The sequence below is a fragment of the Lactuca serriola genome, chromosome 9 (genome assembly GCF_051521515.1).
Source record: "Lactuca serriola cultivar US96UC23 chromosome 9, Lser_US96UC23_V15, whole genome shotgun sequence".
Lineage (NCBI taxonomy): Eukaryota > Viridiplantae > Streptophyta > Magnoliopsida > Asterales > Asteraceae > Lactuca > Lactuca serriola.
The window spans coordinates 209389273-209411414 of record NC_136416.1 but is presented as its reverse complement, the minus strand read 5'-3'; the positions used below and the strand labels follow the sequence as shown (position 1 = coordinate 209411414).

Genomic DNA, 22142 nt, shown 5'->3' with positions numbered 1-22142 from the left:
GAGAGCCAAAAAAGGTTAACAACCGTAAGACCTATAATTTTAGATGTTTATAAAGGGTTTAGGGTTTGGGTTTAGGGCTTAAGGTTTAGGGTGTTTATAAAGGGTTTAGGGTTAGGGGTTTAGGGTTTAGGGTGTTTATAAAGGGTTTAGGGTTTAGGGGTTAGGGTTAAGGGTTTAGGGTTTAGGGTGTTTATAAAGGGTTTAGGGTGCTTATAAAGGCTTTAGGGTTTAGGGTTTAGGGTTACCCTAAACCCTTTATAAACATCTAAAGTTAGAGGTTCTTACGGTTCTTAACCTTTTTTGGTTCTCATTTGAACCACTCCCTATATATATATATATATATATATATATATATATATATATATATATATATATATATATATATATATATATATATATATATATATATATATATATATATATATATATAGTGCTCGAATGAATAGTTGTATTGGATGTTCTTGGTACATACCATGTGGGGGTTATCAAGATAATGATCGTTCCATGTACCATTGAATGGTGGGGAAACTTGAAAATGGTAAAATTTCATGATGATTAAATGGTGAAGCTACCTAGATGTGGTAAGCTTTCATAATGATTGAATGATGAGGCTACCCAAATATGGTGAATCTTCATGGTTATGGAATTAGGGGAAATCCGGGATAAAGGTTAGTACTTTGTCTTTGGTCCATTTAGGGATGCTTTGTTGATATAATTGTAACATATGTGCCTCTCATTTAATAGATGAATTGGCCGTTACAATTGATTATGTTGTTGCTTTCTTAGGAGTATATTATGATGTACTAATGATGCATATTCAAGAATTATATTTTAGATGCTCAAAGCTATGTTCAATGACCGTTGTTTTCATAGTCCATGATTGTTGGGGCATGTACTATTTAAATAGTTAAGGAAGTAACTTAGGTTTAAGATGACTTAATGTAATGTACTCACCTAATTTGGTTAGTGTATAGTTTTGCATAACTATGTTGTTGATACATCTTGTTAATAGGAATTCCACGTGCTGTATAGCCAAATCTTTTAAAATAAACAAACTTTAGGTGTACATTGTATTAGAATTTAGGGTGATACAAATTGAAGCCAAATCTCAAATAAATATATGATTTATTAGAGCTTGTGTGGTGTTGAAACAAATTCATAGGATTAAGACCGATGGCATAATAATTTATTTTCTTTGTGCCATCATAAAGATGTTCTCGCTTTTTTCCGTATACCAGTCTTCTTTGTTGTTATTCAAACATCATGTTATATTGAAACTCATTCCAACTTTGTTTACTACATACCAATTGCTACTTTATTCATTTTTTTCACATCCAAAAAAAGAAGAGAAAAGGCATTTTTTTTTCTTTGATATTAATCGATAGAAAATGAGTTTTTTCTCGACGACTATAGCACACACATATTTACTGGTGAATATATTGGTGCTTTGAAAGCAACCTCCAAACTATATATAATGTATCGGCTAAAACTCCTAGCACACATTTTACATAAAAAGTAAAAATGTATCCACATCGAAAAACCAAACAGGAATCCGATCATCTAGGACCAGATAATTGATCGTTGCTAAGGTTATAAGTGGAATCCACAATAACACAATCGATATTCAGATTGTGTTCCTGGCTGAAATCTTGTAGGAAAATCTCTCCTTTCTGCCACTCCTCCCACCGCTCAGCTAAACCAAAACCTTCAAGCATTTTCACAACTTCTGACATCTTGGGGCGCTCTGACGGCGTGACTTGTGTGCACAATAGAGCTATCTTAATCAACTCTTCTACTCCATCCTTCAAATAGTTACCTTCTAAATCCGCATCCACCAGCATCTCCAACTTCTTATCTTCTAAAAGTCTTTTCACCTAAACAATTTCAAAATCAACCATAAAACCAAAAAAATATGAACTTTGTTACCATGCATGTTGAAAAAAGCTGATTTGATCGACAAGGAAACTAGCCTCATCATGACCATAAGCATATTTCTTACCCAGTCAAGCAACATGACATCGTTGTGATTATTGGCAAGGCGAGTAGGATCATAGGCCTGTTGCCTGGTGATGAGTTGCAGAAGCATCACCCCGTACCCATAAACATCGGATTTTTCTGAACATCTCCCAGTGGATAGATACTCAGGCGCTATGTGTCCAATTGTACCACAAACGGCTGTTGTAACATGAGTATCATTGTAGTTCATGAGTTTCGCCAATCCAAAGTCTGCGACAACTGCTTCAAACTCCTCATCCAACAAGATATTTGAGGCTTTCACATCACGGTGAATGATCTTAGGGTCACAATGATCATGCAGATAGGCAAGGCCCCTTGCGGATCCAAGTGCAATTTGTTTCCTGGTCGGCCAATCAAGTGCAGGTTGTCTATCTGGTCGATCTACGGTCATTTATCAATTATCTTGTTAGGTATTATTGCCTAAAGTCTTAAGACCTCATCTTATAGGTAGGTAATATAAGGAACATGACAAGAAATAACAAGTTGTCATGCATGTGTTCCTTGTGTATTGGACTAGGAGTGAAACTGATGTCAAAATGACAAAATTTGCACCTTTTTGTCTCATCCAAAAAGGTGGAACAAGGTAGGCACTAGGCAGGGACGTATACTCTTTTGTAAAAAAGACGTGAACGCCCTCATTCTCATCATAAAAAATATCCCTAGAAAGCTTCTCAAGTGTAATTCAGTGCGGTCCACTTTTGTCGTGCTTATGAAACACAGGCTATGTCATGCATATCGTTTACCTCCCTCTACTCTTGATATTCAAAATCAAATAAGTGGAACCCACACTTACATATTCATTTGTTCAGAATTCATAAAAAAATGAAAATGATTCTATTATTTAAGGTTGAAATGTCATGCATTTCACATAAAAGGTCAAGTTATTTTACTAAAGAAGGGCAAGAGGTAGTGAAAATACCTCTTAGAAAAGATGCAACACTGCCATTGGCCATGTATGGATAAACAAGCAACGGTTCGGTGGATGTCATGCAAAATCCTTGCAGCCTAAGAAGATTCCGGTGCACCGCCATGCTTATTATCTCAACCTCCTTCTGGAAGTGCAATTCACCACCATGAACATGATCTGTGAGTCTCTTTACAGCCACCAGAGAACCATCAGCCAACAATCCTTTGTAAACTTTACCAAATGCACCTTCACCAAGAATGTTTCTGTTGCTAAAATCATGGGTTGCAGCTTGTAGTTCACGTAGAGAAAACGTCTTTAGTTGTCTCAGATGAACTTTGGGGTCCTCCTCAGCTAAAAACGTAAAAGAATCAACTTGTAGTTGTTGTTTTCTGTCCCGCCACAAAGCAAGTGCAACAAAGAGAACAACAACAGCAGCAATAGCTCCGACAATAGCTCCAGTGTGGTTGTTGCCCACTGAAATTACAATTGCACACACAATTATGAAGTGATAATTCCTTAACACATGATACAGACTTTTCCGTGATATCAAGATGCAGGTTTTTCCCACGCTACAGGGTTATACTAAGGGTAAGTCTCAATTTCTTGAAGTTTTCTTTTTCATTTGAGTTTAAATGATGTGTAATGCAAATTAGAGATTGTGAGTATCCTAACCAATTAGTTTTAGGATAATCCGAATCAAAAGATGTTGATAGGGAAGCAGAGACATGTAGCAAGCATATGATATGTTATGGATTCGCCTTTAAAAAAATAGGGTATGGACTTAATGAGAAGATGAATGTGATTTGCGTACTATTTTCGTTTATGAAAATGGATTTTGTAATAAAAATGGCATAATCATTAGGGGTGGCAACTCTGGACCCAACCCGGAACCTGACTCTGTCCCAACTCGAAAATAAATGAGTTTGGGTTGAGATTTTTGACGCACCAACCCGCCAACCTGTGAACTCACAAACTTGTTTATTTATTGGTTGGGTTGGGTTGCATGTTTGGGTTCGCGGGTCAACTCGTCAATCCGTGTGTGTGTGTGTATATATATATATATATATATATATTAATGAAATCTTTTTCCTTCCGTATTCTTAATATTTCGTATCATTGTATTCTTTTCGTATTTGTATAATCGTGTGGCTAGTATTTTGTGGTGCCTTATTTGAATATCATCATGAAGAAGTCGGTGCTCGAGGAAGAAATGTGAATTCTAGCATGAATAAATTATCGAATTAGTTTTTGGATATTTTTGAACACTTGCACTTTGTATGAATGTTTTCATTTTTTAATTTTATTTGGATGCTAATGACCTTATAACTTTATGTTGAAAACCTCTTTTTTTGATGTTAATGACTTTAATCATTTTATGACTTTATGTTGAAAAAACCTTTGAAAACGTATTGCTTATTTGGTTGGGTTCGACCGACTAACTTGTGAACCTGCGAACCCATATACTTAAACATGTTATATGGGTTGGGTTGGGTTGAGGTTTCCAACCCGCCAACCCGAACCCAACCTGATTGCTAGGTCTACTAATCATGTATGATTCATCATTTTTGCTTCTAAATAATTAGAATCTTGAACGCTGATATGTTGGATAAAATAAGTTGATGTAAGTATGTAACACTCCAAATTTGGGAAAAAGGGTGGTGGTAAAGTGTAAGAACTACAAGAGAAAGGCCTATGATAAGGTCCAACTAATGACAAAAAGTATCAATGAAGATCGGAAATACCTGAAGGAGATTGTGAAGGAGCTTGAGCTTGTGGAACAACCACGAGTGTCAAGTCGGGATTATTGGCAAAACTGAAAGAACAAAAGTTTGAGGTCAACATCATGAAGGCATGACATGGTTTCAAGAATCATCTAACTAACAGTAACAGCAGACCTGTTGGGCATGAATTGCATAAAGGAGCCATAGAAAGGCACAACTCCGCTCAAATTGTTGTTTGATAGTTCACTGTGAAAGAAATAAGTCGAACAATATTGGCTTTGTTTCAACAATTATCCATGAATGAATACAAGTCAAAATGAACACACTTTTATACTTACAGAATTTCTAGTTTATCTATAGTAGTTAAGGAAATTGGAATAGTTCCCGTCAAACTGTTGTTTCTTTTCTTTTCTTGTTTAACCACCTAAATAACTTTTTTTATGTTTTAACCACTAAGGATTTGTCTCAAAAAAAAAAAAAAAAAAAAAAAACACTAATGGGTACTCACAGAACTTGGAGCGAATTGATTCCAGCTAACGAAATTGGAATAGTTCCTGTCAAACTGTTGTTGTTGAGACGACTATTCTTGCACAAAAATAAAAAAAAATGATTAAAAAAAAAAGGTCGTAATCGATGATTTAAATGTAAATTATGATAAATTCATAATAAAGAATCTTGAATATTACAGGAAACGGAGTTGTTTAAGGTTGCCTAATGTGTCTGGAATGCCACCTTCTAACTGGTTCATGTAAAGATCCAAACTCATCAAATTGGTTAAGTTTCCAAGCTCTTCAGGAATTTTTCCAGAGATGTTATTTCCATAAAGCTCCCTGTCCCACAACATATCATTTTAGAAATGTCACAATATTAGTAAGTTTAAAATCATAAACAATAAAATTTGGATTATAGTATGATAACGCAAAATATGAAAACTTACAAGTACTGTAAGTATGTAAGTTGACCAAGCTGCTTAACTAACTGACCAGACAAGCCTGCGTTTTGAAGATCACTGTGTTCCACAAACCCCAAAACACAAATTTCTTCATTAAATGCAAAAAATCAAACAATTTCAAGTGTTGATCAAAAGGTTGGTAAGCTTACACTCTAGTAACTGATCTATTCCAACTGTCACAGGCAACATGATACCAAGAACATGGACTTACACTAATAGGATCCCAACTTTGCAAAACATTCGTAGGATCACTTAATTGTGCCTTTAGGACCCTCAATACATCAGCTATTATACATATATGAAATGTTAATATAGGGATCATCTTTAAGACATTAAATTAATGACGATTAAGAACAAAACATCAAATCTTTAATGAGATCCCTATTTATGAAATAAAAATCAGGAATCATGAAGAAAGCCGCACATACCTTCAGCATTCCCATAAACCCTTAACAAATTATAGAATACCAAAAGAAACCAATAGAGGATCACAGGGATGGTCTGAACCATTTTTCGCAAGCTAAAATTGTAGATTCATCATTAATTACTCAACAAGATCAAGAAAAAAAATACATAACACCTAAAATACCTAGCATTGAACACGGCTTAGTCAAATAAAATCTATTTATACAATCCACAAATAAATCAACAAACTAAAACCAAATATGCCCCTTCGTGAATGTCTTGATGACGCTGAAGTTATTTTGTTGTGGGTTTTGCTCTATTAAAAATGTTAAATTGAATGAAGCAGGGGAAGAGGGGGTTGTGTAGGCAGTCAAAGGTTCTACTTTTTCTCCTAAAAAGACAAAAGAGGGAGAGCGTACCATATGGGGTGAGGCCATTTAATTCACTCATCTTCTGGAAGGGAATATTCAGGATTTGAGTCCAAGAGAAGACTTTAAAACCATTGACTATATACACTTTCATAAAATACGAGATTGATATTTCAGGAAAATTTGTTAACTGCATATAGACTTAAATGGTTTATCAGTACTCATTTCTAACAAAAATAAAAGACAAAACTTCAAAAATGGTCCCTGTGGTTTTTGAAAATATCAAGTTTAGTCCCTAAGTTCAAAAAACCTCACGGATCGTCCCTATGGTTTCAAAACTTTTAACATTTGGTCCCTCCGGCTAACTCCGTTACCATTTAACCGTTAAATCAGGGGCATTTTTGTCATTTCACTCCTTAGGGACCATTTATGAGGTTTTGTATTCCTTTTTTTTAAAATAAATAAATAATAAATAAAATTTAATATGCAAGGGGTCCCATCTCTCTCTCTCTTTCTCTCTCTCTCTCTCTCTCTCTCTCTCTCTCTCTCTCTCTCTCTCTCTCTCTCTCTCTCTCTCTCTCTCTCTCTACGAAGAAAAGCACCTCCTGTTTCTCTTTCTTTCCCTTCCCCTCTTCATCTTCATCTTTAACCCGAAACAGGGGAGGAAAAGACGAGGCAAAACCCTAACAAATTTCATGTAAATTTGATCCTCTCTTTGTGGGTATTGTTGCTTTTTCTTTAATTTGGAACCATGGATTACGATAGCATTGAATGCGTTTCAACCTCGGATGGATTGGGCAACGAAGAGATCCCACATCATCATCATCATTTTACGTCATCCAAAACTCACAACGTCAATGTTATTCCTTCAAAAATCCATCCCACCAGTGTCTTTCAGCCTAATTGAGAGCATTTCGCCTGAGGATTTACAGCCGACTGTTAAGATCTGTGTTGATAGTCTCAGTTCGAGTTCCGTTGCCGTGAAGAGGTCGGCGGCAGCGAAGCTGAGACTGCTAGCGAAGAACCGATCAGATAATCGAGCGTTAATCGGAGAGTCCGGCGCCATTCCGGCGTTGATTCCACTTCTCCGGTGTACCGATCCTTGGACTCAAGAGCACGTCGTTACTGCGCTACTTAATCTATCTCTCCTCGACGATAACAAACCACTGATTGCCAACACCGAAGCAGTAAAATCCCTAATTTATGTTGTAAAAACCGGGACGGAAGTTTCGAAGCAAAACGCTGCCTGTGCGTTGTTAAGTTTAGCTTTGGTCGACGAAAACAAGGCGTCAATCGGAGCTTGCGGAGCTATTCCTCCATTGGTATCTCTCCTAATCAATGGTTCTAATCGAGGGAAGAAAGACGCGTTAACCACTCTGTATAAGCTCTGCTCGATGAAGGCGAACAAGAAGAGAGCAGTATCTGCTGGGGTGGTGAAGCCTTTGGTGGAGCTAGTTGCCGGGGAAACGGGTGTCGGAATGGCAGAGAAAGCGATGGTGGTGTTGAGTAGCTTGGCGGCGATAGAGGAAGGGAAGACCGCGATCGTGGAAGAAGGTGGGATTACGGCGTTGGTGGAGGTGATTGAGGATGGTACATCGGTGAAAGGGAAAGAATTCGCGGTGGTGACATTGTTGCAGGTGTGTGAAGAAGGTGTTTATAGCGGCAGAAACAGAGGGTTGTTGGTCGGAGAAGGTGCGACCTGAGACTATCAACACAGATGAAGATGGAGAGGGGAAGGGAAAGAAAGAGAAACAGGAGGTGCTTTTCTTCGTTGAGAGAGAGAGAGAAAGAGAGAGAGGTGGGACCCTTACATATTAAATTTTATTTATTATTTATTTATTTTAAAAAAAAAGTAATACAAAACCTCATAAATGGTCCCTAAGGAGTGAAATGACAAAAATGCCCCTGACTTAACGGCTAAATGGTAACGGAGTTAGCCGGAGGGACCAAATGTTAAAAGTTTTGAAACCATAGGGACGATCCGTGAGGTTTTTTGAACTTAGGGACTAAACTTGATATTTTCGAAAACCACAGTGACCATTTTTGAAGTTTTGTCAAAATAAAATCTTGGAGACTGAGGTTTCTAACAAACGGGCAAATGCCCCCAACCTAAATCACAATGTCCTTAAAGAAGGTGGTGCTCATGTTCATAAGAAATTCTATACTGTTAGTGTTAGGAAAATCCAACAGCCATCTATAACCACAATTTCCTGCCGGACGATCACTACAAGAAAAGTCTTTTTTAGTAACCACCTAAAATCTGGTCACTAACATCATCATTTAGTGACCATATATTAAGTCGTCACTGAATTTTGGTAATGCTATAAGTTTAGTGACCAGTTCTATAATTGTTGTCACTCACCGGTCACTAACCGTAAAATAAAATGAGTCTTTACTTAATATCATAGCTAGCTTAATGACTAAAAATAATAGTTGCTCTATTGGATGCTTTAATGACCAAAAAAAATGGTCACTGCATTAGAGGCTTAGTGATAAAAAATAGTGGTCATTAAATCTTTTTCGTTATTTGAACTCAACTAAATGGCATATAGTGATGACACAATATTGTCATTGAAATACTAACTAAAAAAACAATCGGTGACCATTAAATAGTGGTCACTGACCAACATATGTTAGAAGTAGATAAATTTGATCAAATAAATACATGTTGTCAAACCACAAGGGTGAAAATGTGATTTATCCTAAACTATGAGTGATAGAGTAACAAGACATGTAGACCATTACATGCAAACAAACCTCTTCCATCGTTTCACCACCTTTCTCCTCCTCCATCTCGAAGCCCTAAACCTTCCCTAATCTCCAATTCATCAACTCCAAATCCAATTTCTACTACTTAGGGTTTTTGTGCCAGACGAGAGTTTCAAGGATCTGGGAAATGGAAAGTTCAATGACTACCACCATTTATATCCAAGTCAACGAGGATGTCATCAACAAAGTCCGAGAAGAATTTGTCATGGCGAAGGAATTCCTTCGCCTGGATACCGTCGTCATTTCTTACTTGCGGTGAAATCACAAAAACGGCAACATGCCTGTGGTAAGGTTCGTCCTCCCATTGACCGACGCCGCCTCCTCCTTTCCATATCATTTGGTCTCTCTCTCTCTCTCTCTCTCGTAATTTCATTGACTGGATTAGATTTCGAAAGAAGGTTAGATGGACAATTGAATCTATGTTCTTATGAGCAGAATCAATTAACCTAATTTTATTTATTTTTTTCTTGTTATTTTCACAATTTTGACAATTGAATCCATGTTCTTATGACCGACAAGCTTGATGTTCATAGGGAACAATGGCTTTCTCAAGGTGTTTTATTCTTGCTTTGATTTTTTAGATTGTTGATTGTTGATCTTTGTTTTACAATAAATCAGTAACTACCTTTTGTTTTAGAGTTCCAAATCCATTTGAAGTTGATAATTTAACCATTCAGTTGATATCAATGTATATACATTAGCAATGTATGGAAGAATTTAATTATGTTGTTGTTATGCATAGAAAGGTACATAGCCTAAAATGATATTAAGTGTAAATAATGGTAAAAACAAGCTTATTAACTGTGATTTTTATTTGTTATGGTGTTCATTTTGTTCTAATGAAGGTGAATGTCCTCTATCTTCTCACCTCGATTCATAGGTAATCAAAATGAAGGTGAAAGTGTCATTTATCTTCTCATCGCGATTCACAAGTAATTGGAATGAAGATGTAAAAGCTTTACTCAGTGTTTACCCTTGATTTATTCCATAGTCGTACTGTTAGTTATTTAAGTAGCAGGATACTGAAAGATATAAAAGAAGTGGTGGAGCCTAAGGCTGATCCATGAACGGACCAACGGATTGTCTTTTACTTACCAGGTGCATATTTTAGATGAATATTATCATTTTGACTTTGTTTGACTATTGTGTTCCATAAAAATTCCATTTGTTGTCAATTTGTTGTTTGCAGATTAAGGCAATGTAATATGATGTTCATGAGTCCTTCTCAAACGCAGGAAAGGTAATGGGTAATTCTTACTCTTTATCATTGGCAACCAATTGTTTTTAATTAAAAGCTTTATTCTTTCTAGGTGCTCTTATATTTTCTATCTTTCTAAAAATCTAACCTTTTTTGGTTATTGGATTCTTCATGTTGAAAGGAAGTGATAACAACTTGCAGTTCTACCAAGAACCTACTATATCGGGTCTTAGATTCTTCATTAGGGTTGGATTCATCATGAGTATAGGCGCAAGTCATACATGTATAACATTGCTTCTAAAGTATTCAAGATTAGTCAAAATAATAATGCGATTAAGGGTGAGTTCCTATACTTTTTATTTAAGATACATATTATAACTGTTATTAAGAAGGCTCCTTGTCTTAGTAAAAAGTAACTACAACCTGAAATAACCTTTCAACCGAACCCAAACCTCATAATATTTAATATAAATGACCGAGTTAACCTCTTTGGCATATTAACATAAGATGTTGTCAATATGATGATGCTGATCAATTCTTGTAATATAAATAGGGGCACACTAGAGCTTTTATATTGATATGTATTATGGACATTATATCTTATGGTAAGTTTTATTGTAGAACAAATATGGGTCTTTTCATGTATTGTATTCTAATCGGATTGGATAAAAAATTGAGGGAAAAGGAAAATCTCTAACTTTTGTTGAAATAAGGTTTTGAATAACCACTTCATATATGTCTCAGTTTATTTTATGTACGTTCTATATGTTTTAAACATAAATTCCTTTGTTTGCTAATATATTTAGCTATGAACACAAATCATGTTGGGGTTTAGGGTTCTTATGTAAAGTGAGCTTTAACTATTCGTTCTACATTATAGATTTTTGGGTGTTATAGTTCCTTTATATTAAACAGTGATTGTTGTGCTAAATATGTCATTGATTGTAATTATCAATTAGTGTTATTACACAACTAGTTTACTATAATTAGATTGAATATGACTCTATATATAGAGCTCCTTTATGTACAATAAGATATGAATACACAATATACATAATTCTTATACCAAGTTTGTTATGGTATCAGAGCCAATCATCCAGCCCTAAGGCAACCACCACCTCTCTTTTTTTTCCCTGTTCCTGCAAATCGTTCAACAATGGCCATTGCAGTTTTCACCACAGTGGATAAAACTAATCACTACTATCATAAGTTTGGATTTACCTTAAACCCCACCAATTATGGATATTTGAAAACAATGATCCAACCCTTCCTCATCGCAAATGGTCTTTTTGGCTATGTCGATGGATCTATTTCTTGTCCATCTAAAACTATTGCAGCTACACCATCCCCTCAACCAAATCCTGATTATTCTACATAGATCTCCAATGATGCTCATGTCTGCATGTTGCTGCTTTCAACGATCTCTGAAGCCTCATTAAAGCATGTATAGGGTGATATTTCTCGTGAATTATGGCTTTCCTTGGAACGTGCTTATGCACCACACACATCCTCACGAGAATACATCCTCAAAACTCAACTGCTCAAGATTGAGATGAAACCTGAAGAAGCATCTGCTACCTATCTTGCTCGAGCACAAGAGTATTCACATGCTTTAGAAAACATTGGTGAGCCTATGAAAGAAAAAGACATTGTTATGTTGGTTATTTTAGGTCTTAGAGAAGAATACAATTTCCTGAAGTCCACCTTGATTACAAGACAACCTCTTGTTGCCTCTTTGGAGCTTTCTAGATTACTTGCTGATCACGAGTACATGATAAAAAAGTTCGATTCCACTGTTCTAGCTACTCAAGTTTTCACCACTACAAGCAATTATGATTCTGCTTCTTCCTCGCTTACTCCCGAAACAGTACAATCTCTTCAAAAACTGATGACACAATTGGGGTTTAATGTACAACCTGCACAACAGCCAAATCAACCTGCACAACAACCAAATTAGGTGTTTTATACTGCTCGTGCACCAGCCAACCGTGACTGTGGCCCATCTACTCGACGTGGTCGCGTGTACTACAACAACAATCGGTCGTACAACACCAACAATCAAAACAACCGCAACTCAGGCTCCACTACATGCAACAATAATAGATTTGCTTAGAATACAGTCTGTGGTTCTTGTAACAGGTGTGGCATTGGACACATTCCATCACAATGTCCCAATCGTGACCCAACAACAATTCTTCCACCAAGACAAGCTCCACAAGCAAACTTTACTAATTATCACTCGCACACATCATCATCATCATGGTTGCCGGACACCGGTGCAAACAATCACGTGGCGCCTAATCTCAGCGGTTTTGACAGCTCTGAGCCTTATTATGGTGAGGATACACTTCATGTTGGTAATGGAAAAGGTTTTCCTATTCTTCATACTGCTTCTACATCTTTTAACTCACCAAACAAAACCTTTTCAATAAACAAAATTCTACATGTCCCTCAAATCAAACGAAACCTTCTTTCCGTACAACATTTTTGTCAAGACAACAATGTATCCTTTGAGTTTCACTCTACCTTTTTTGTGTGAAGGATATGGTTACCAGAACTCTCCTCCTATAAAGATGGTCTCTACTCTTTCTCTCTACCAAAGATTCATCCTGTTTCTAATGTTGCCTTTTCCACTGTTCGAGCTTCTCCAACAACTTGGCATCAAAGACTTGGGCACCCCCACCCGTAGCTTTTACACTCTATGATTTCAAAAAACCATCTTCCTGTTACAAACAATTCTTCCATTTTTTTTGCTAATTCGTTCCCTATAGGAAAATCCTCAAAAATGCATTTACCTTCTTCAAATCATAAAAGTTCACATGTCTTGGATTTAGTATTCTGTGATGTTTGGGGACCCGCTCTTATTACTTTCGTTTATGGTCATTTTATTTTTACTTTGTATTGATCATTATACTGGATATATGTGGCTATTTGCCATAAACCAAAAATTTGATGTCCTCAACAAATTTAAACAATTTTATATAATGGCTGAAAGACAATTTAAAACTAAACTCAAATCAGTTCAAACTGACTGGGGAGGGGAATTTCGAAACTTATCCTCCTTTTTCACAACTCTTGGAATCATACACCATCTCTCTTGCCCTTATACAAGTGAACAAAATGGATTTGTTGAGCGACGACACTACCATGTGGTGGAAACCGGTCTCACCCTCTTGGCTGAATCTGGTGTTTCAATGCATTTTTGGAACTTTATCTTTAAGACTGCTAAGTATTAGATAAACTGCACACCCTATCGCACTTCATCAAATATCTTTCCTTTTGAACATCTTCGTAATCGCAAACCCGATTGGTCTTTCTTACGTGTCTTCGGGTGTTAATGTTTCCCTAACCTTCATCCATAAAATCCACACAAGATGGATTTCTGCTCTCTGCCTTTTATCTTTTTAGGGTATAGCTTACCACATCATGGGTATCAATGCCTAGATCCTACTACAGATCGCATTTATGTTGCCCGACACGTACGGTTTAATGAAGCATATTTTCCTTTTCTCTAAACATCATCAACTACACCTCCTACACCCTCACATGATACATGTTTCTCATCCTATCCATCACCTAGCCCACTTAACTCAAGCACAAACTAAATACCTGTAACGCCCGTATATCCGGGCTAGTCAATTTAGAGATAATAGGGGTCGAAAACGACTCTTCGACAAAAGATTATTTAGAATAAATAATCTTAACCAAGTTGTAGAATATGTCTCAAGGGTTCCGTATATATAAAAAGCGCCAAAATCTGAGTTATAACGAAGAAGTTATTGCCCGTCGAAGTTTTACGGCAAAACCGGCACGACACCGGGAGATGTAAATAGTGAATTTACGATGGAGGACTTTTTAGCCTTAGTAATCTAAACAAAAGTCGTAGAATATTTTAAACTGAGAGCGTCCATAAAAAGAACGCCCAAATCTGACTTCGTATGAGAAAGTTATGATTTTTCTAAGATTTAGCATAATAGTGCACAACCCGAAAATTCAAATTTTAGATCGGTCGATTTTCAGCCAAAATAATCTAAACGAGAAATGAAGATATCATTAATATGAGTTAAACGATAAAAAGACAGTAAAAAACGGAGCTTGTATGCGAAAGTTATGGACGAAGCTTAGTCGCTACTCTTCGAGCGCGATAAATTCGATACAGTTTTATAAATCCGAGATAGAATGAGAATTAGCCAACGGGGTCTAAATGATTGTTGTAGTACTCGTAAATACCAACGTGTAGATATAAATAAATTCGGAAATGGAGCTCGTACGCGAAAGATATGAACGAAGCTTAGTCGTTACTCTTCGAGCGCGATAAATACAATACAGTTTTTTGTAAATCTGAGATAGAAGGAGAATTAGCCGACGAGGTCTAAATGAAAGTTGTTGTCCTCGTAAATACCAACGCGTGGATATAAAGAACGTAGAAAACGGAGCTCGTACGCGGAAGATACGGACGAAACTTAGCAGCTACTTTACTATAAAATCCCTATAAATAAAGGGTGAACCCTTCATTATTTCTTCACACCATAAGCATTTCTTTCTCTCTCTAACTTCTCTCTAACCTCCCTAAACCCCTCCCAAGTCTAGGGAACCTCCCTAGCACGAGAAGAAAGCCCCGGAGCGCCCGACGGCTCCGAGAAGAAAAGCTTTCGACTCGGAAACGCTGCTCCAGCGAAGCCTGGTTTTTAATAAAAACCCGTTGTAAGTGAGCTACGCCTATACTATATTTAATATAGTTTTTATTTAATTATAGTAACATTTTTAGGACCTTAAAATAATTATTTGGGTTATTATTATGAGTTATATTGAGTGTTATTTAACGCTTATATAATAGTAATAATAGCTAGACTATTAATTAGTTTCGGCGAATAATAGACTAAACTCGACTTGTAATAATACTAGGTTTCGACGAAGGAATTTTTTTTAAGAAGCGAAGCGCTGTCTGAGTTCGGAATCACCACCTTTTCAAGTGAGTGCATGGTCTCTTTCATCTTACACATAGATATGAAGTATTCTATATAAATTATGTGCTATGTGTGCGTATTATATGAGTACTTGCTGTCTATACTAGTTGAACGATTTTATACACGTTTTAAAGGATTTAAACTGTATATGTATTTTATATCTACAAAAATGTTGGGGTAAAACATGGATAGATGTAATAGATGGAATATAAGTTGGACGATGAGTTGGGAGGTGTTATAGACCACGAGGTGAGGGTGAGAGGTGAACGATGTGAGAAGCATTTTCCCAAACGATGGCCCCGTCATTCAGCAGAGTATGGATGAAAACCACGGACTATTCTAGACAGTCCAGTGGAACACTAGCAGGCTCGCAACCTGTAAGTGTTGTGAGCGATGTGTTCACTCGGTGTACTCTAAACTCTGGCGATCATGCATACTTGATGCCTAACCCCTGGTGATCATGCAGACTTGGTGCCAAAACCCTGGCGACTATGCAAACTTAGTGCCTGTTGTATAAATTCTGGTGACTATGCAGACTTAGTGCCTAGACCCCGGCGACGATGGACTTTGTGTCGATTCCTTAGGATGATCCTTAGGTATGTATGAACGAGGAATGGTTGATTCTTAGGGTAAATCCTTAAGAGTAAAGAAAATAATGGGGATGGGTAATTGGTTTGATTGTTTGATTGTTTGAACATAATTAATACATTATTGTGGGTTGAAAACCCTATGTACTCACCAGGTTTCCCAACCTGACCCACTCAGTTTATTTATGTCACAGGTTTGTCATGAAGTCACATTACACTGAGAGATTAAATAGATGTAGATCACTAGTAAGTTCTGTTTATGCTTATGTTTCTGTATTGACGATGACATCCCAAACGTTTTAAAATAAATAAAATATGTTTCTTCGAAAATGTTTTGACAACGTATTTATCATGTTTTTCTGGGAACAAATTCCGCAACATTTTTATGAAAAGAAGTACTCTGATTTTTATAAAGTATAAAAAAAATCGGTCTTTTCTGGCCGTGAAAATGGGGATGTCACAATACCTACCCCATCTACAACCTAAAATACAACCGGCCCTAACCAAACAGACTCCTCACCTTATTTTCCAACACATAACACCGACGTTCCCACCACCAAGACCCCATCACCTGCTAATAACCATTCACAACCACCTCTACAACATACCTATAGCCGCTGAAAAACCACCCAACCCAGTACTACTACTCAACCTCCTACAAATACCCTTCTGTGAGTATTTGGAAGGGTTAGTCTAGCTTCATGAGAGCATATATTAATTAGGGATAATTATTATGTGTGTTAGGCGGAGGCTGGACTGGTGATTCGAGTTCGAGGTTGTCCAATTCTTACGAGGTGAGTCTTCTCACTATACTTTACCTAGAGTGGTATTTATGTGTGACCAGAGGGTCGTATGTGCTTATTTGAGTTATGCATTTGTCAGTGTGATATATATGCTATATTATGTGTTACTAAGATCAGACCGGGGGGTCCAACGAGCTGTGAGACCAGAGGGTCTTCACTGAGACCGGACCAAAGGGTCCAACGAGCCATGAGACTAGAGGGTTCCACTAAGACACATAGAGTGGAGGGTCTTACAGAGTTATAGCCTCGAGTGGCTAATGTGTTGTATGTGGTATTTTGGGGAACTCACTAAGCTTCGTGCTTACCGTATTATGTGTTATGTGTTTCAAGTACTTCTCAGGATCACGGGAGGTGCTGACATGATTGTACACACACATCAGATTTTGAGTTATGATTCAGAAGATCCTGGAGTTTTTATATATATACAGTTTTTGGATTATGGGATTTGATGTTTTGACATTGTGACTTTTGGAATTTTGTTACTGTGATAATTATATTTTTAAATTGAAAATTTTGATTCAAAAATTTACGTCGTTACAAATGAATTTTTGATAGAAGACTATTTAGAGTAAATAATCTTAACAAAGCTATAGTATATGTCACATGGGTTCCGTATATATAAAGAATGCCGAAATCTGAGTTATAACGAATAAATTATGACATGTCGAAGTTTTGCGGCTAAACCGGCACGGCACCGCGTAACGTAAAAAGTGAACTTTTGATAAATTACTTTCTAGCCTTATCAATCTAAATGAAAGTCGTAGTATACGTCAAACCGAGAGCGTGCATAAAAAGAATGCCCAAATCTGACTTCGTATGAGGAAGTTATGATTTTTCTAAGATTTAGCATAGTAGTGCACAACCCGGAATTCGAATTTTAGAGAGACCAATTTTTATCCGACACAACCTAATCGAGAATCAAAGATCTCGTTAATAGGAGCTCAACGATAAAAAGACAGATGAAAACGAACGTCAGATGAGAAAGTTATGAATTTTTAATGGACTTTACCTGTCCAGACCTGTTAAAATATAACTTTAAAAATAAAGTCAAAATTAGCCAATGAAATCTAAATGAAAGTTGTAGATCATGTTGCCTCCTACGCGTGGATATTAAGAACGTCAAAAATGGAGCTCGTATGCAAAAGTTATGGATTTTAGAAGTAACTAGTTTTTGAAGTGATCTGTGAGTGACACGTGGCACAAATCCTAACCATTGCTTCCTCTCCATGCCTTGCCACCAGATGGTGACACTTGGCACTCAACTCGACGAGTTGGAGGCCCTGAACTCGGCGAGTTGGTCCAAATCCCAGCCTATAAATAGAGGCGCAAATCTCTCATTTCTTCACACCATTCTCAACCCTTCTCTCCCAACACCCCCCAAACCCTCAAGTCTTTTCCCTAGCACTTCCTAAGTGTTAAAGGCGAGTTCTGTAGAGCCAGAAGGCTCCGAGAAGAAGAGATTTCGTCACGAAAGTTCTACCCCCGCAGAACCCGATTCCTAGCTAAACCCCTGGTAAGTGAGATATGGTCACCTTACTTTAAGTATAGCTTATGTTTAAGTTTAATATTGTTATTATGAACTTATAAACAATATATGTATTATAAAATATAATATACAAAGTGTTAGTATAATATCGTTTAACTACTCGCGGTACGGGGAATCTAGTTTGAAGAGCTGCATATGGTTGTTGGATTTTAGAAGTGATATAACGCCAAAATGGTTCTGTCCTCCGGTGTTTCATGTCTGGCCCATGTCTATACATAGTGGTTAAAAAGTATTGTTTAACACTTATAAAACAATATCGCTCATAAATTGTTGCTATAAATATTAGACGAAAATCTAGTGGTAATGATACTAGGTTTCATCGAAGGAAAATATAATTGTTAGAAGCGAAGCGCTGCCCGAGTTTGGAATCATCACTTTAACAAGTGAGTGCATAGTTCCTTTCATGAACATGATTTTAATACAATTATTGATTAAAGTATTAAATATATGTTTATGTGTGAAATATTTGATATTGCTTGAAATACGTGTTAAGAGCATATATGATAATATATTATGATTTAGGATATAGAGTAAACCTAAATTTAATTAAGAGGGATATTGGGTAGTATATCCTTATAAGTACGAGTGATATATGCACGGAGGGTAGAACTTTAAAATTTGTCATTGATCTGAGATCATGGATTAGACTTAGTCATTTGTCCTTAGTCCGAGAGTATGGAGAGGATATGGTTATTAGTCATTAATCCGGGAGCATGGATTAGACACAGTCAATTGTCCATAGTCCGGGAGTATGGAATGGGAATAATTATTGATCTGGGAGCTTGGATTAGACATAGGTGATCCGGGAGTATGGATTAGGTAAATAGGTAAATTTTAGATCTGGGAGTATGGATTAGCTAAAGATGTTAATTTTAGATCTGGGAGTACGGATTAGGTAAAGAGGTTAATTTTAGATCTGGGAATACGAATTAGGTAAAGAGGTTAATTTTAGATCCGAGAGTATAGATCGTGTCATTGTAAGGATCGATGGGGTGGGGTAAAAATTGATTATATGAGGTGAAATTGTATATGTTGTGAGTTTTAAAACACACACACACACACACACACACACACACACATATATATATATATATATATATAACATTGTGGGATTAAAATCCCTATGTACTCACCAGGTTTACTAACCTGACCCACTCAGTTTATTTGTATCACAAGTGTCGATACGAAGCTACATTACACTGAGAGATTAAAGGAAATGTAGTTCACTAGTGTAAATGAATGTAAGGTCTGTTTATGCTTATGTTTCTGTATTTACAATGACATCCCAAAGTTTTAATAGAAACAAAATACATTTCTTCGTAAATGGTTTGATAATATGTTTATCATGTTTTTCTGGGAACAAATTCCGCAATATTATTCTTTAAAAATGAATACTCTGATTTTCAGAAAAGCATAAATAAATTTTTTTTAAATGACCGTGAATTTAGGGATGTGACGATTAAATATATTTAAGTACGTGTAAGGGAAGCAGTAAGAAGAGTTGACATGGAGGTTGAGTTTTGTGGATTGGTTTTGAAATAACGTGATGAACATGGGTGGCAATTATATGACTAGAAGTGGAAGTGGCAATATGTCGGTAAAGCTGATGTGGTTGTCGATGTAGTAGCAGACGATGAAATAGCAGTGGAAGAGGATGTTGACATGGAAAATAAAACACGTGGAGGTGTCGAGAGCCACTAAGGAGATCAAATTATGTTTCAGCAATGTTGCTAGGGCAGCGGAAAGGGTGGGGGTGTCGTTCACGCTTTTAGGGTAGTGGAAGGTGGCACGGTTGGTGTTATTAAGAGTGTGGAGTGAAGAAAACCATTTTATAACTCGGTCTAAGTCACTAATGAAACATCCCTTTTTTCAGTTTAAATGAATAACTTATTTAAAAATCATTTATCATTCTTATAAAATTATCTTTGCAGAAAATATGCTCCCAGAGTCTTAAATTGTTAAAAGTTCGCAGTTCAAAAGATTAAACTTTGAGGGTGTTCAATATTACCGCACAACATTAATTCAAAGAAAAGGATATAAAAATCATGCCCTTCTATATATCCAAGGTCTCCTTTAATGCCTTCAATCACTACTCTCACATGATTATATGTCAAAAATATAGTTTAGGCATTGGAAATGCCTAGTGAGTAATGTTTGGATTCAACATATTTATGGTCGAAGGAATAGGCATAATTCTTAAACTAATGATAATTCACTAAAAGTGATAGATATGAAGCAAAGATCAAAAACCAGATGGGTGGTAGATGGGGACGAGAACTCAAAATTCTTCCATGGATACGTAAACAATAGCAAAATAAAAAACAAAATTGCGGGTCTAATGATAAACGGAAAATGGTCCACCGGTGTCAAAGAATTAAAAAACGAAGCCTTTCATTTTTTCCAGCACAAATTCAGCGAGCAATGGGTATCACGCCCCAAACTTGTCAACCCCAACATCAAATCTACTGATATGATGGATGCCATCAGGTCGGAGGCCCCTTTCTCAGTCGATGAAGTTAAGAAGGCAGTATGGGCCTGTGGTGGAGACAAGGCTCCGGGCCCAGACGGGTTGACCTTTAAGTTTATAAAGAAATATTGGGGCGTAATTGCAGATGACGTGATGAACTTTGTTGGCCACTTTGACGAATTTGGTACCCTAGGGAGGGGATGTAACTCTTCTTGCATCACACTAGCTCCAAAAGTTAAAGACCCGTCCACCCTTAGTGACTATAGACCAATCAGCTTGATTGGTTGTATGTATAAGATAATATCAAAACTACTTGCCACAAGGATTGAGTCAGTTGTGGGGGAGGCACAATCGGCATATGTTGTAGTAATAAGTATACTCGATGGTCCGTTAATAGTTAATGAACTATGTGGGTGGGCAAAAAGTATCAAGAAAAACATTCTACTCTTCAAAGTGGACTTTGATAAAGCGTTTGATTCCATTAACTGGGAATACTTGGATTCGATCTTAGGTCAAATGGGATTTGGGACAAAATGGAGGAAATGGATTCGTGGATGCTTGTCATCCTCAAGAGCATCGGTGGTTGTAAACGGATCATTAACAAAAGAGTTCAACATCTCGAAAGGTGTCAGGCAAGGGGATCCACTCTCCCCTTTTCTATTTATAATAGCAATGGAAGGGTTAAATGCAGCAATGAAATCGGCGGTGGAAAAAGAAATATTCAAAGGAATACAAGTACCTGGAGATGGCCCAATAATTTCACACCTTTTTTATGCAGATGACACATTGTTTATAGGGGAATGGTCAAGGAATAACCTGAAAAATCTTACAGCTATACTCAAGTGTTTTCACGTATCCTCAGGATTGAAGGTAAACTACAACAAATCAAAAGTCGTGGGTGTTGGTGTGTCATCAGAAGAAAATGCTAGGTGGGCACAAATTTTGGGATGTGTATCGAGATCTCTTCCCTTTACATATCTTGGAGTACCGGTTGGTGCAAACATGAAGCTGATAAAGAACTGGAAACCAATAATTGATAAATTCCAAGCTAAGCTTTCTACTTGGAAATCCAAAACGTTGTCATTCGGAGGAAGACTCACATTAACTAAGGCGGTCTTGGGTAATCTTCCAACTTACTACATGTCACTTTTTAAAGCCCCGATCGGGGTCATTGAATCACTTGAAAAGATACGTCGGAAATTCCTATGGGGTGGAAGTGAGGAAAAGAGCAAAATTCATTGGGTTGCATGGGATAAAGTAATTGCTCCCAAGGAACTCGGTGGGTTAGGGGTGGGATCTATTAGAGCATTAAACGTAGCGTTGCTGGTGAAATGGTGGTGGAGAATTAAACAAGAAACATCTTCTTTGTGGGATAAAGTTATTGTAGGAATACACAATTAAAAAAACAAACCGATCGATTACATAGCAAAAAGGAA

General features: G+C 36.9%; 2 protein-coding genes across 2 annotated transcripts; one reads left to right on the top strand and one right to left on the bottom strand.

The window, feature by feature from the left end:
* Nucleotides 1–1343: 1343 nt before the first annotated feature.
* Nucleotides 1344–6400, bottom strand: LOC145074552 (BRASSINOSTEROID INSENSITIVE 1-associated receptor kinase 1-like). The gene is made up of 10 exons (XM_079020905.1): nucleotides 6025–6400; nucleotides 5746–5881; nucleotides 5582–5653; nucleotides 5331–5474; nucleotides 5153–5224; nucleotides 4819–4890; nucleotides 4666–4736; nucleotides 2936–3397; nucleotides 2000–2397; nucleotides 1344–1874 (listed from the first exon to the last, which is right to left on the bottom strand). The coding sequence occupies exons 1-10, from the start codon at nucleotides 6104–6106 to the stop codon at nucleotides 1557–1559; spliced, it is 1827 nt and encodes a 608-aa protein (XP_078877031.1). The 5' UTR covers nucleotides 6107–6400; the 3' UTR covers nucleotides 1344–1556.
* Nucleotides 6401–7211: 811 nt separating this feature from the next.
* Nucleotides 7212–8072, top strand: LOC145076503 (uncharacterized). Its single transcript, XM_079022355.1, has one exon. The coding sequence runs from the start codon at nucleotides 7227–7229 to the stop codon at nucleotides 8070–8072; it is 846 nt and encodes a 281-aa protein (XP_078878481.1). The 5' UTR covers nucleotides 7212–7226.
* Nucleotides 8073–22142: the final 14070 nt, after the last annotated feature.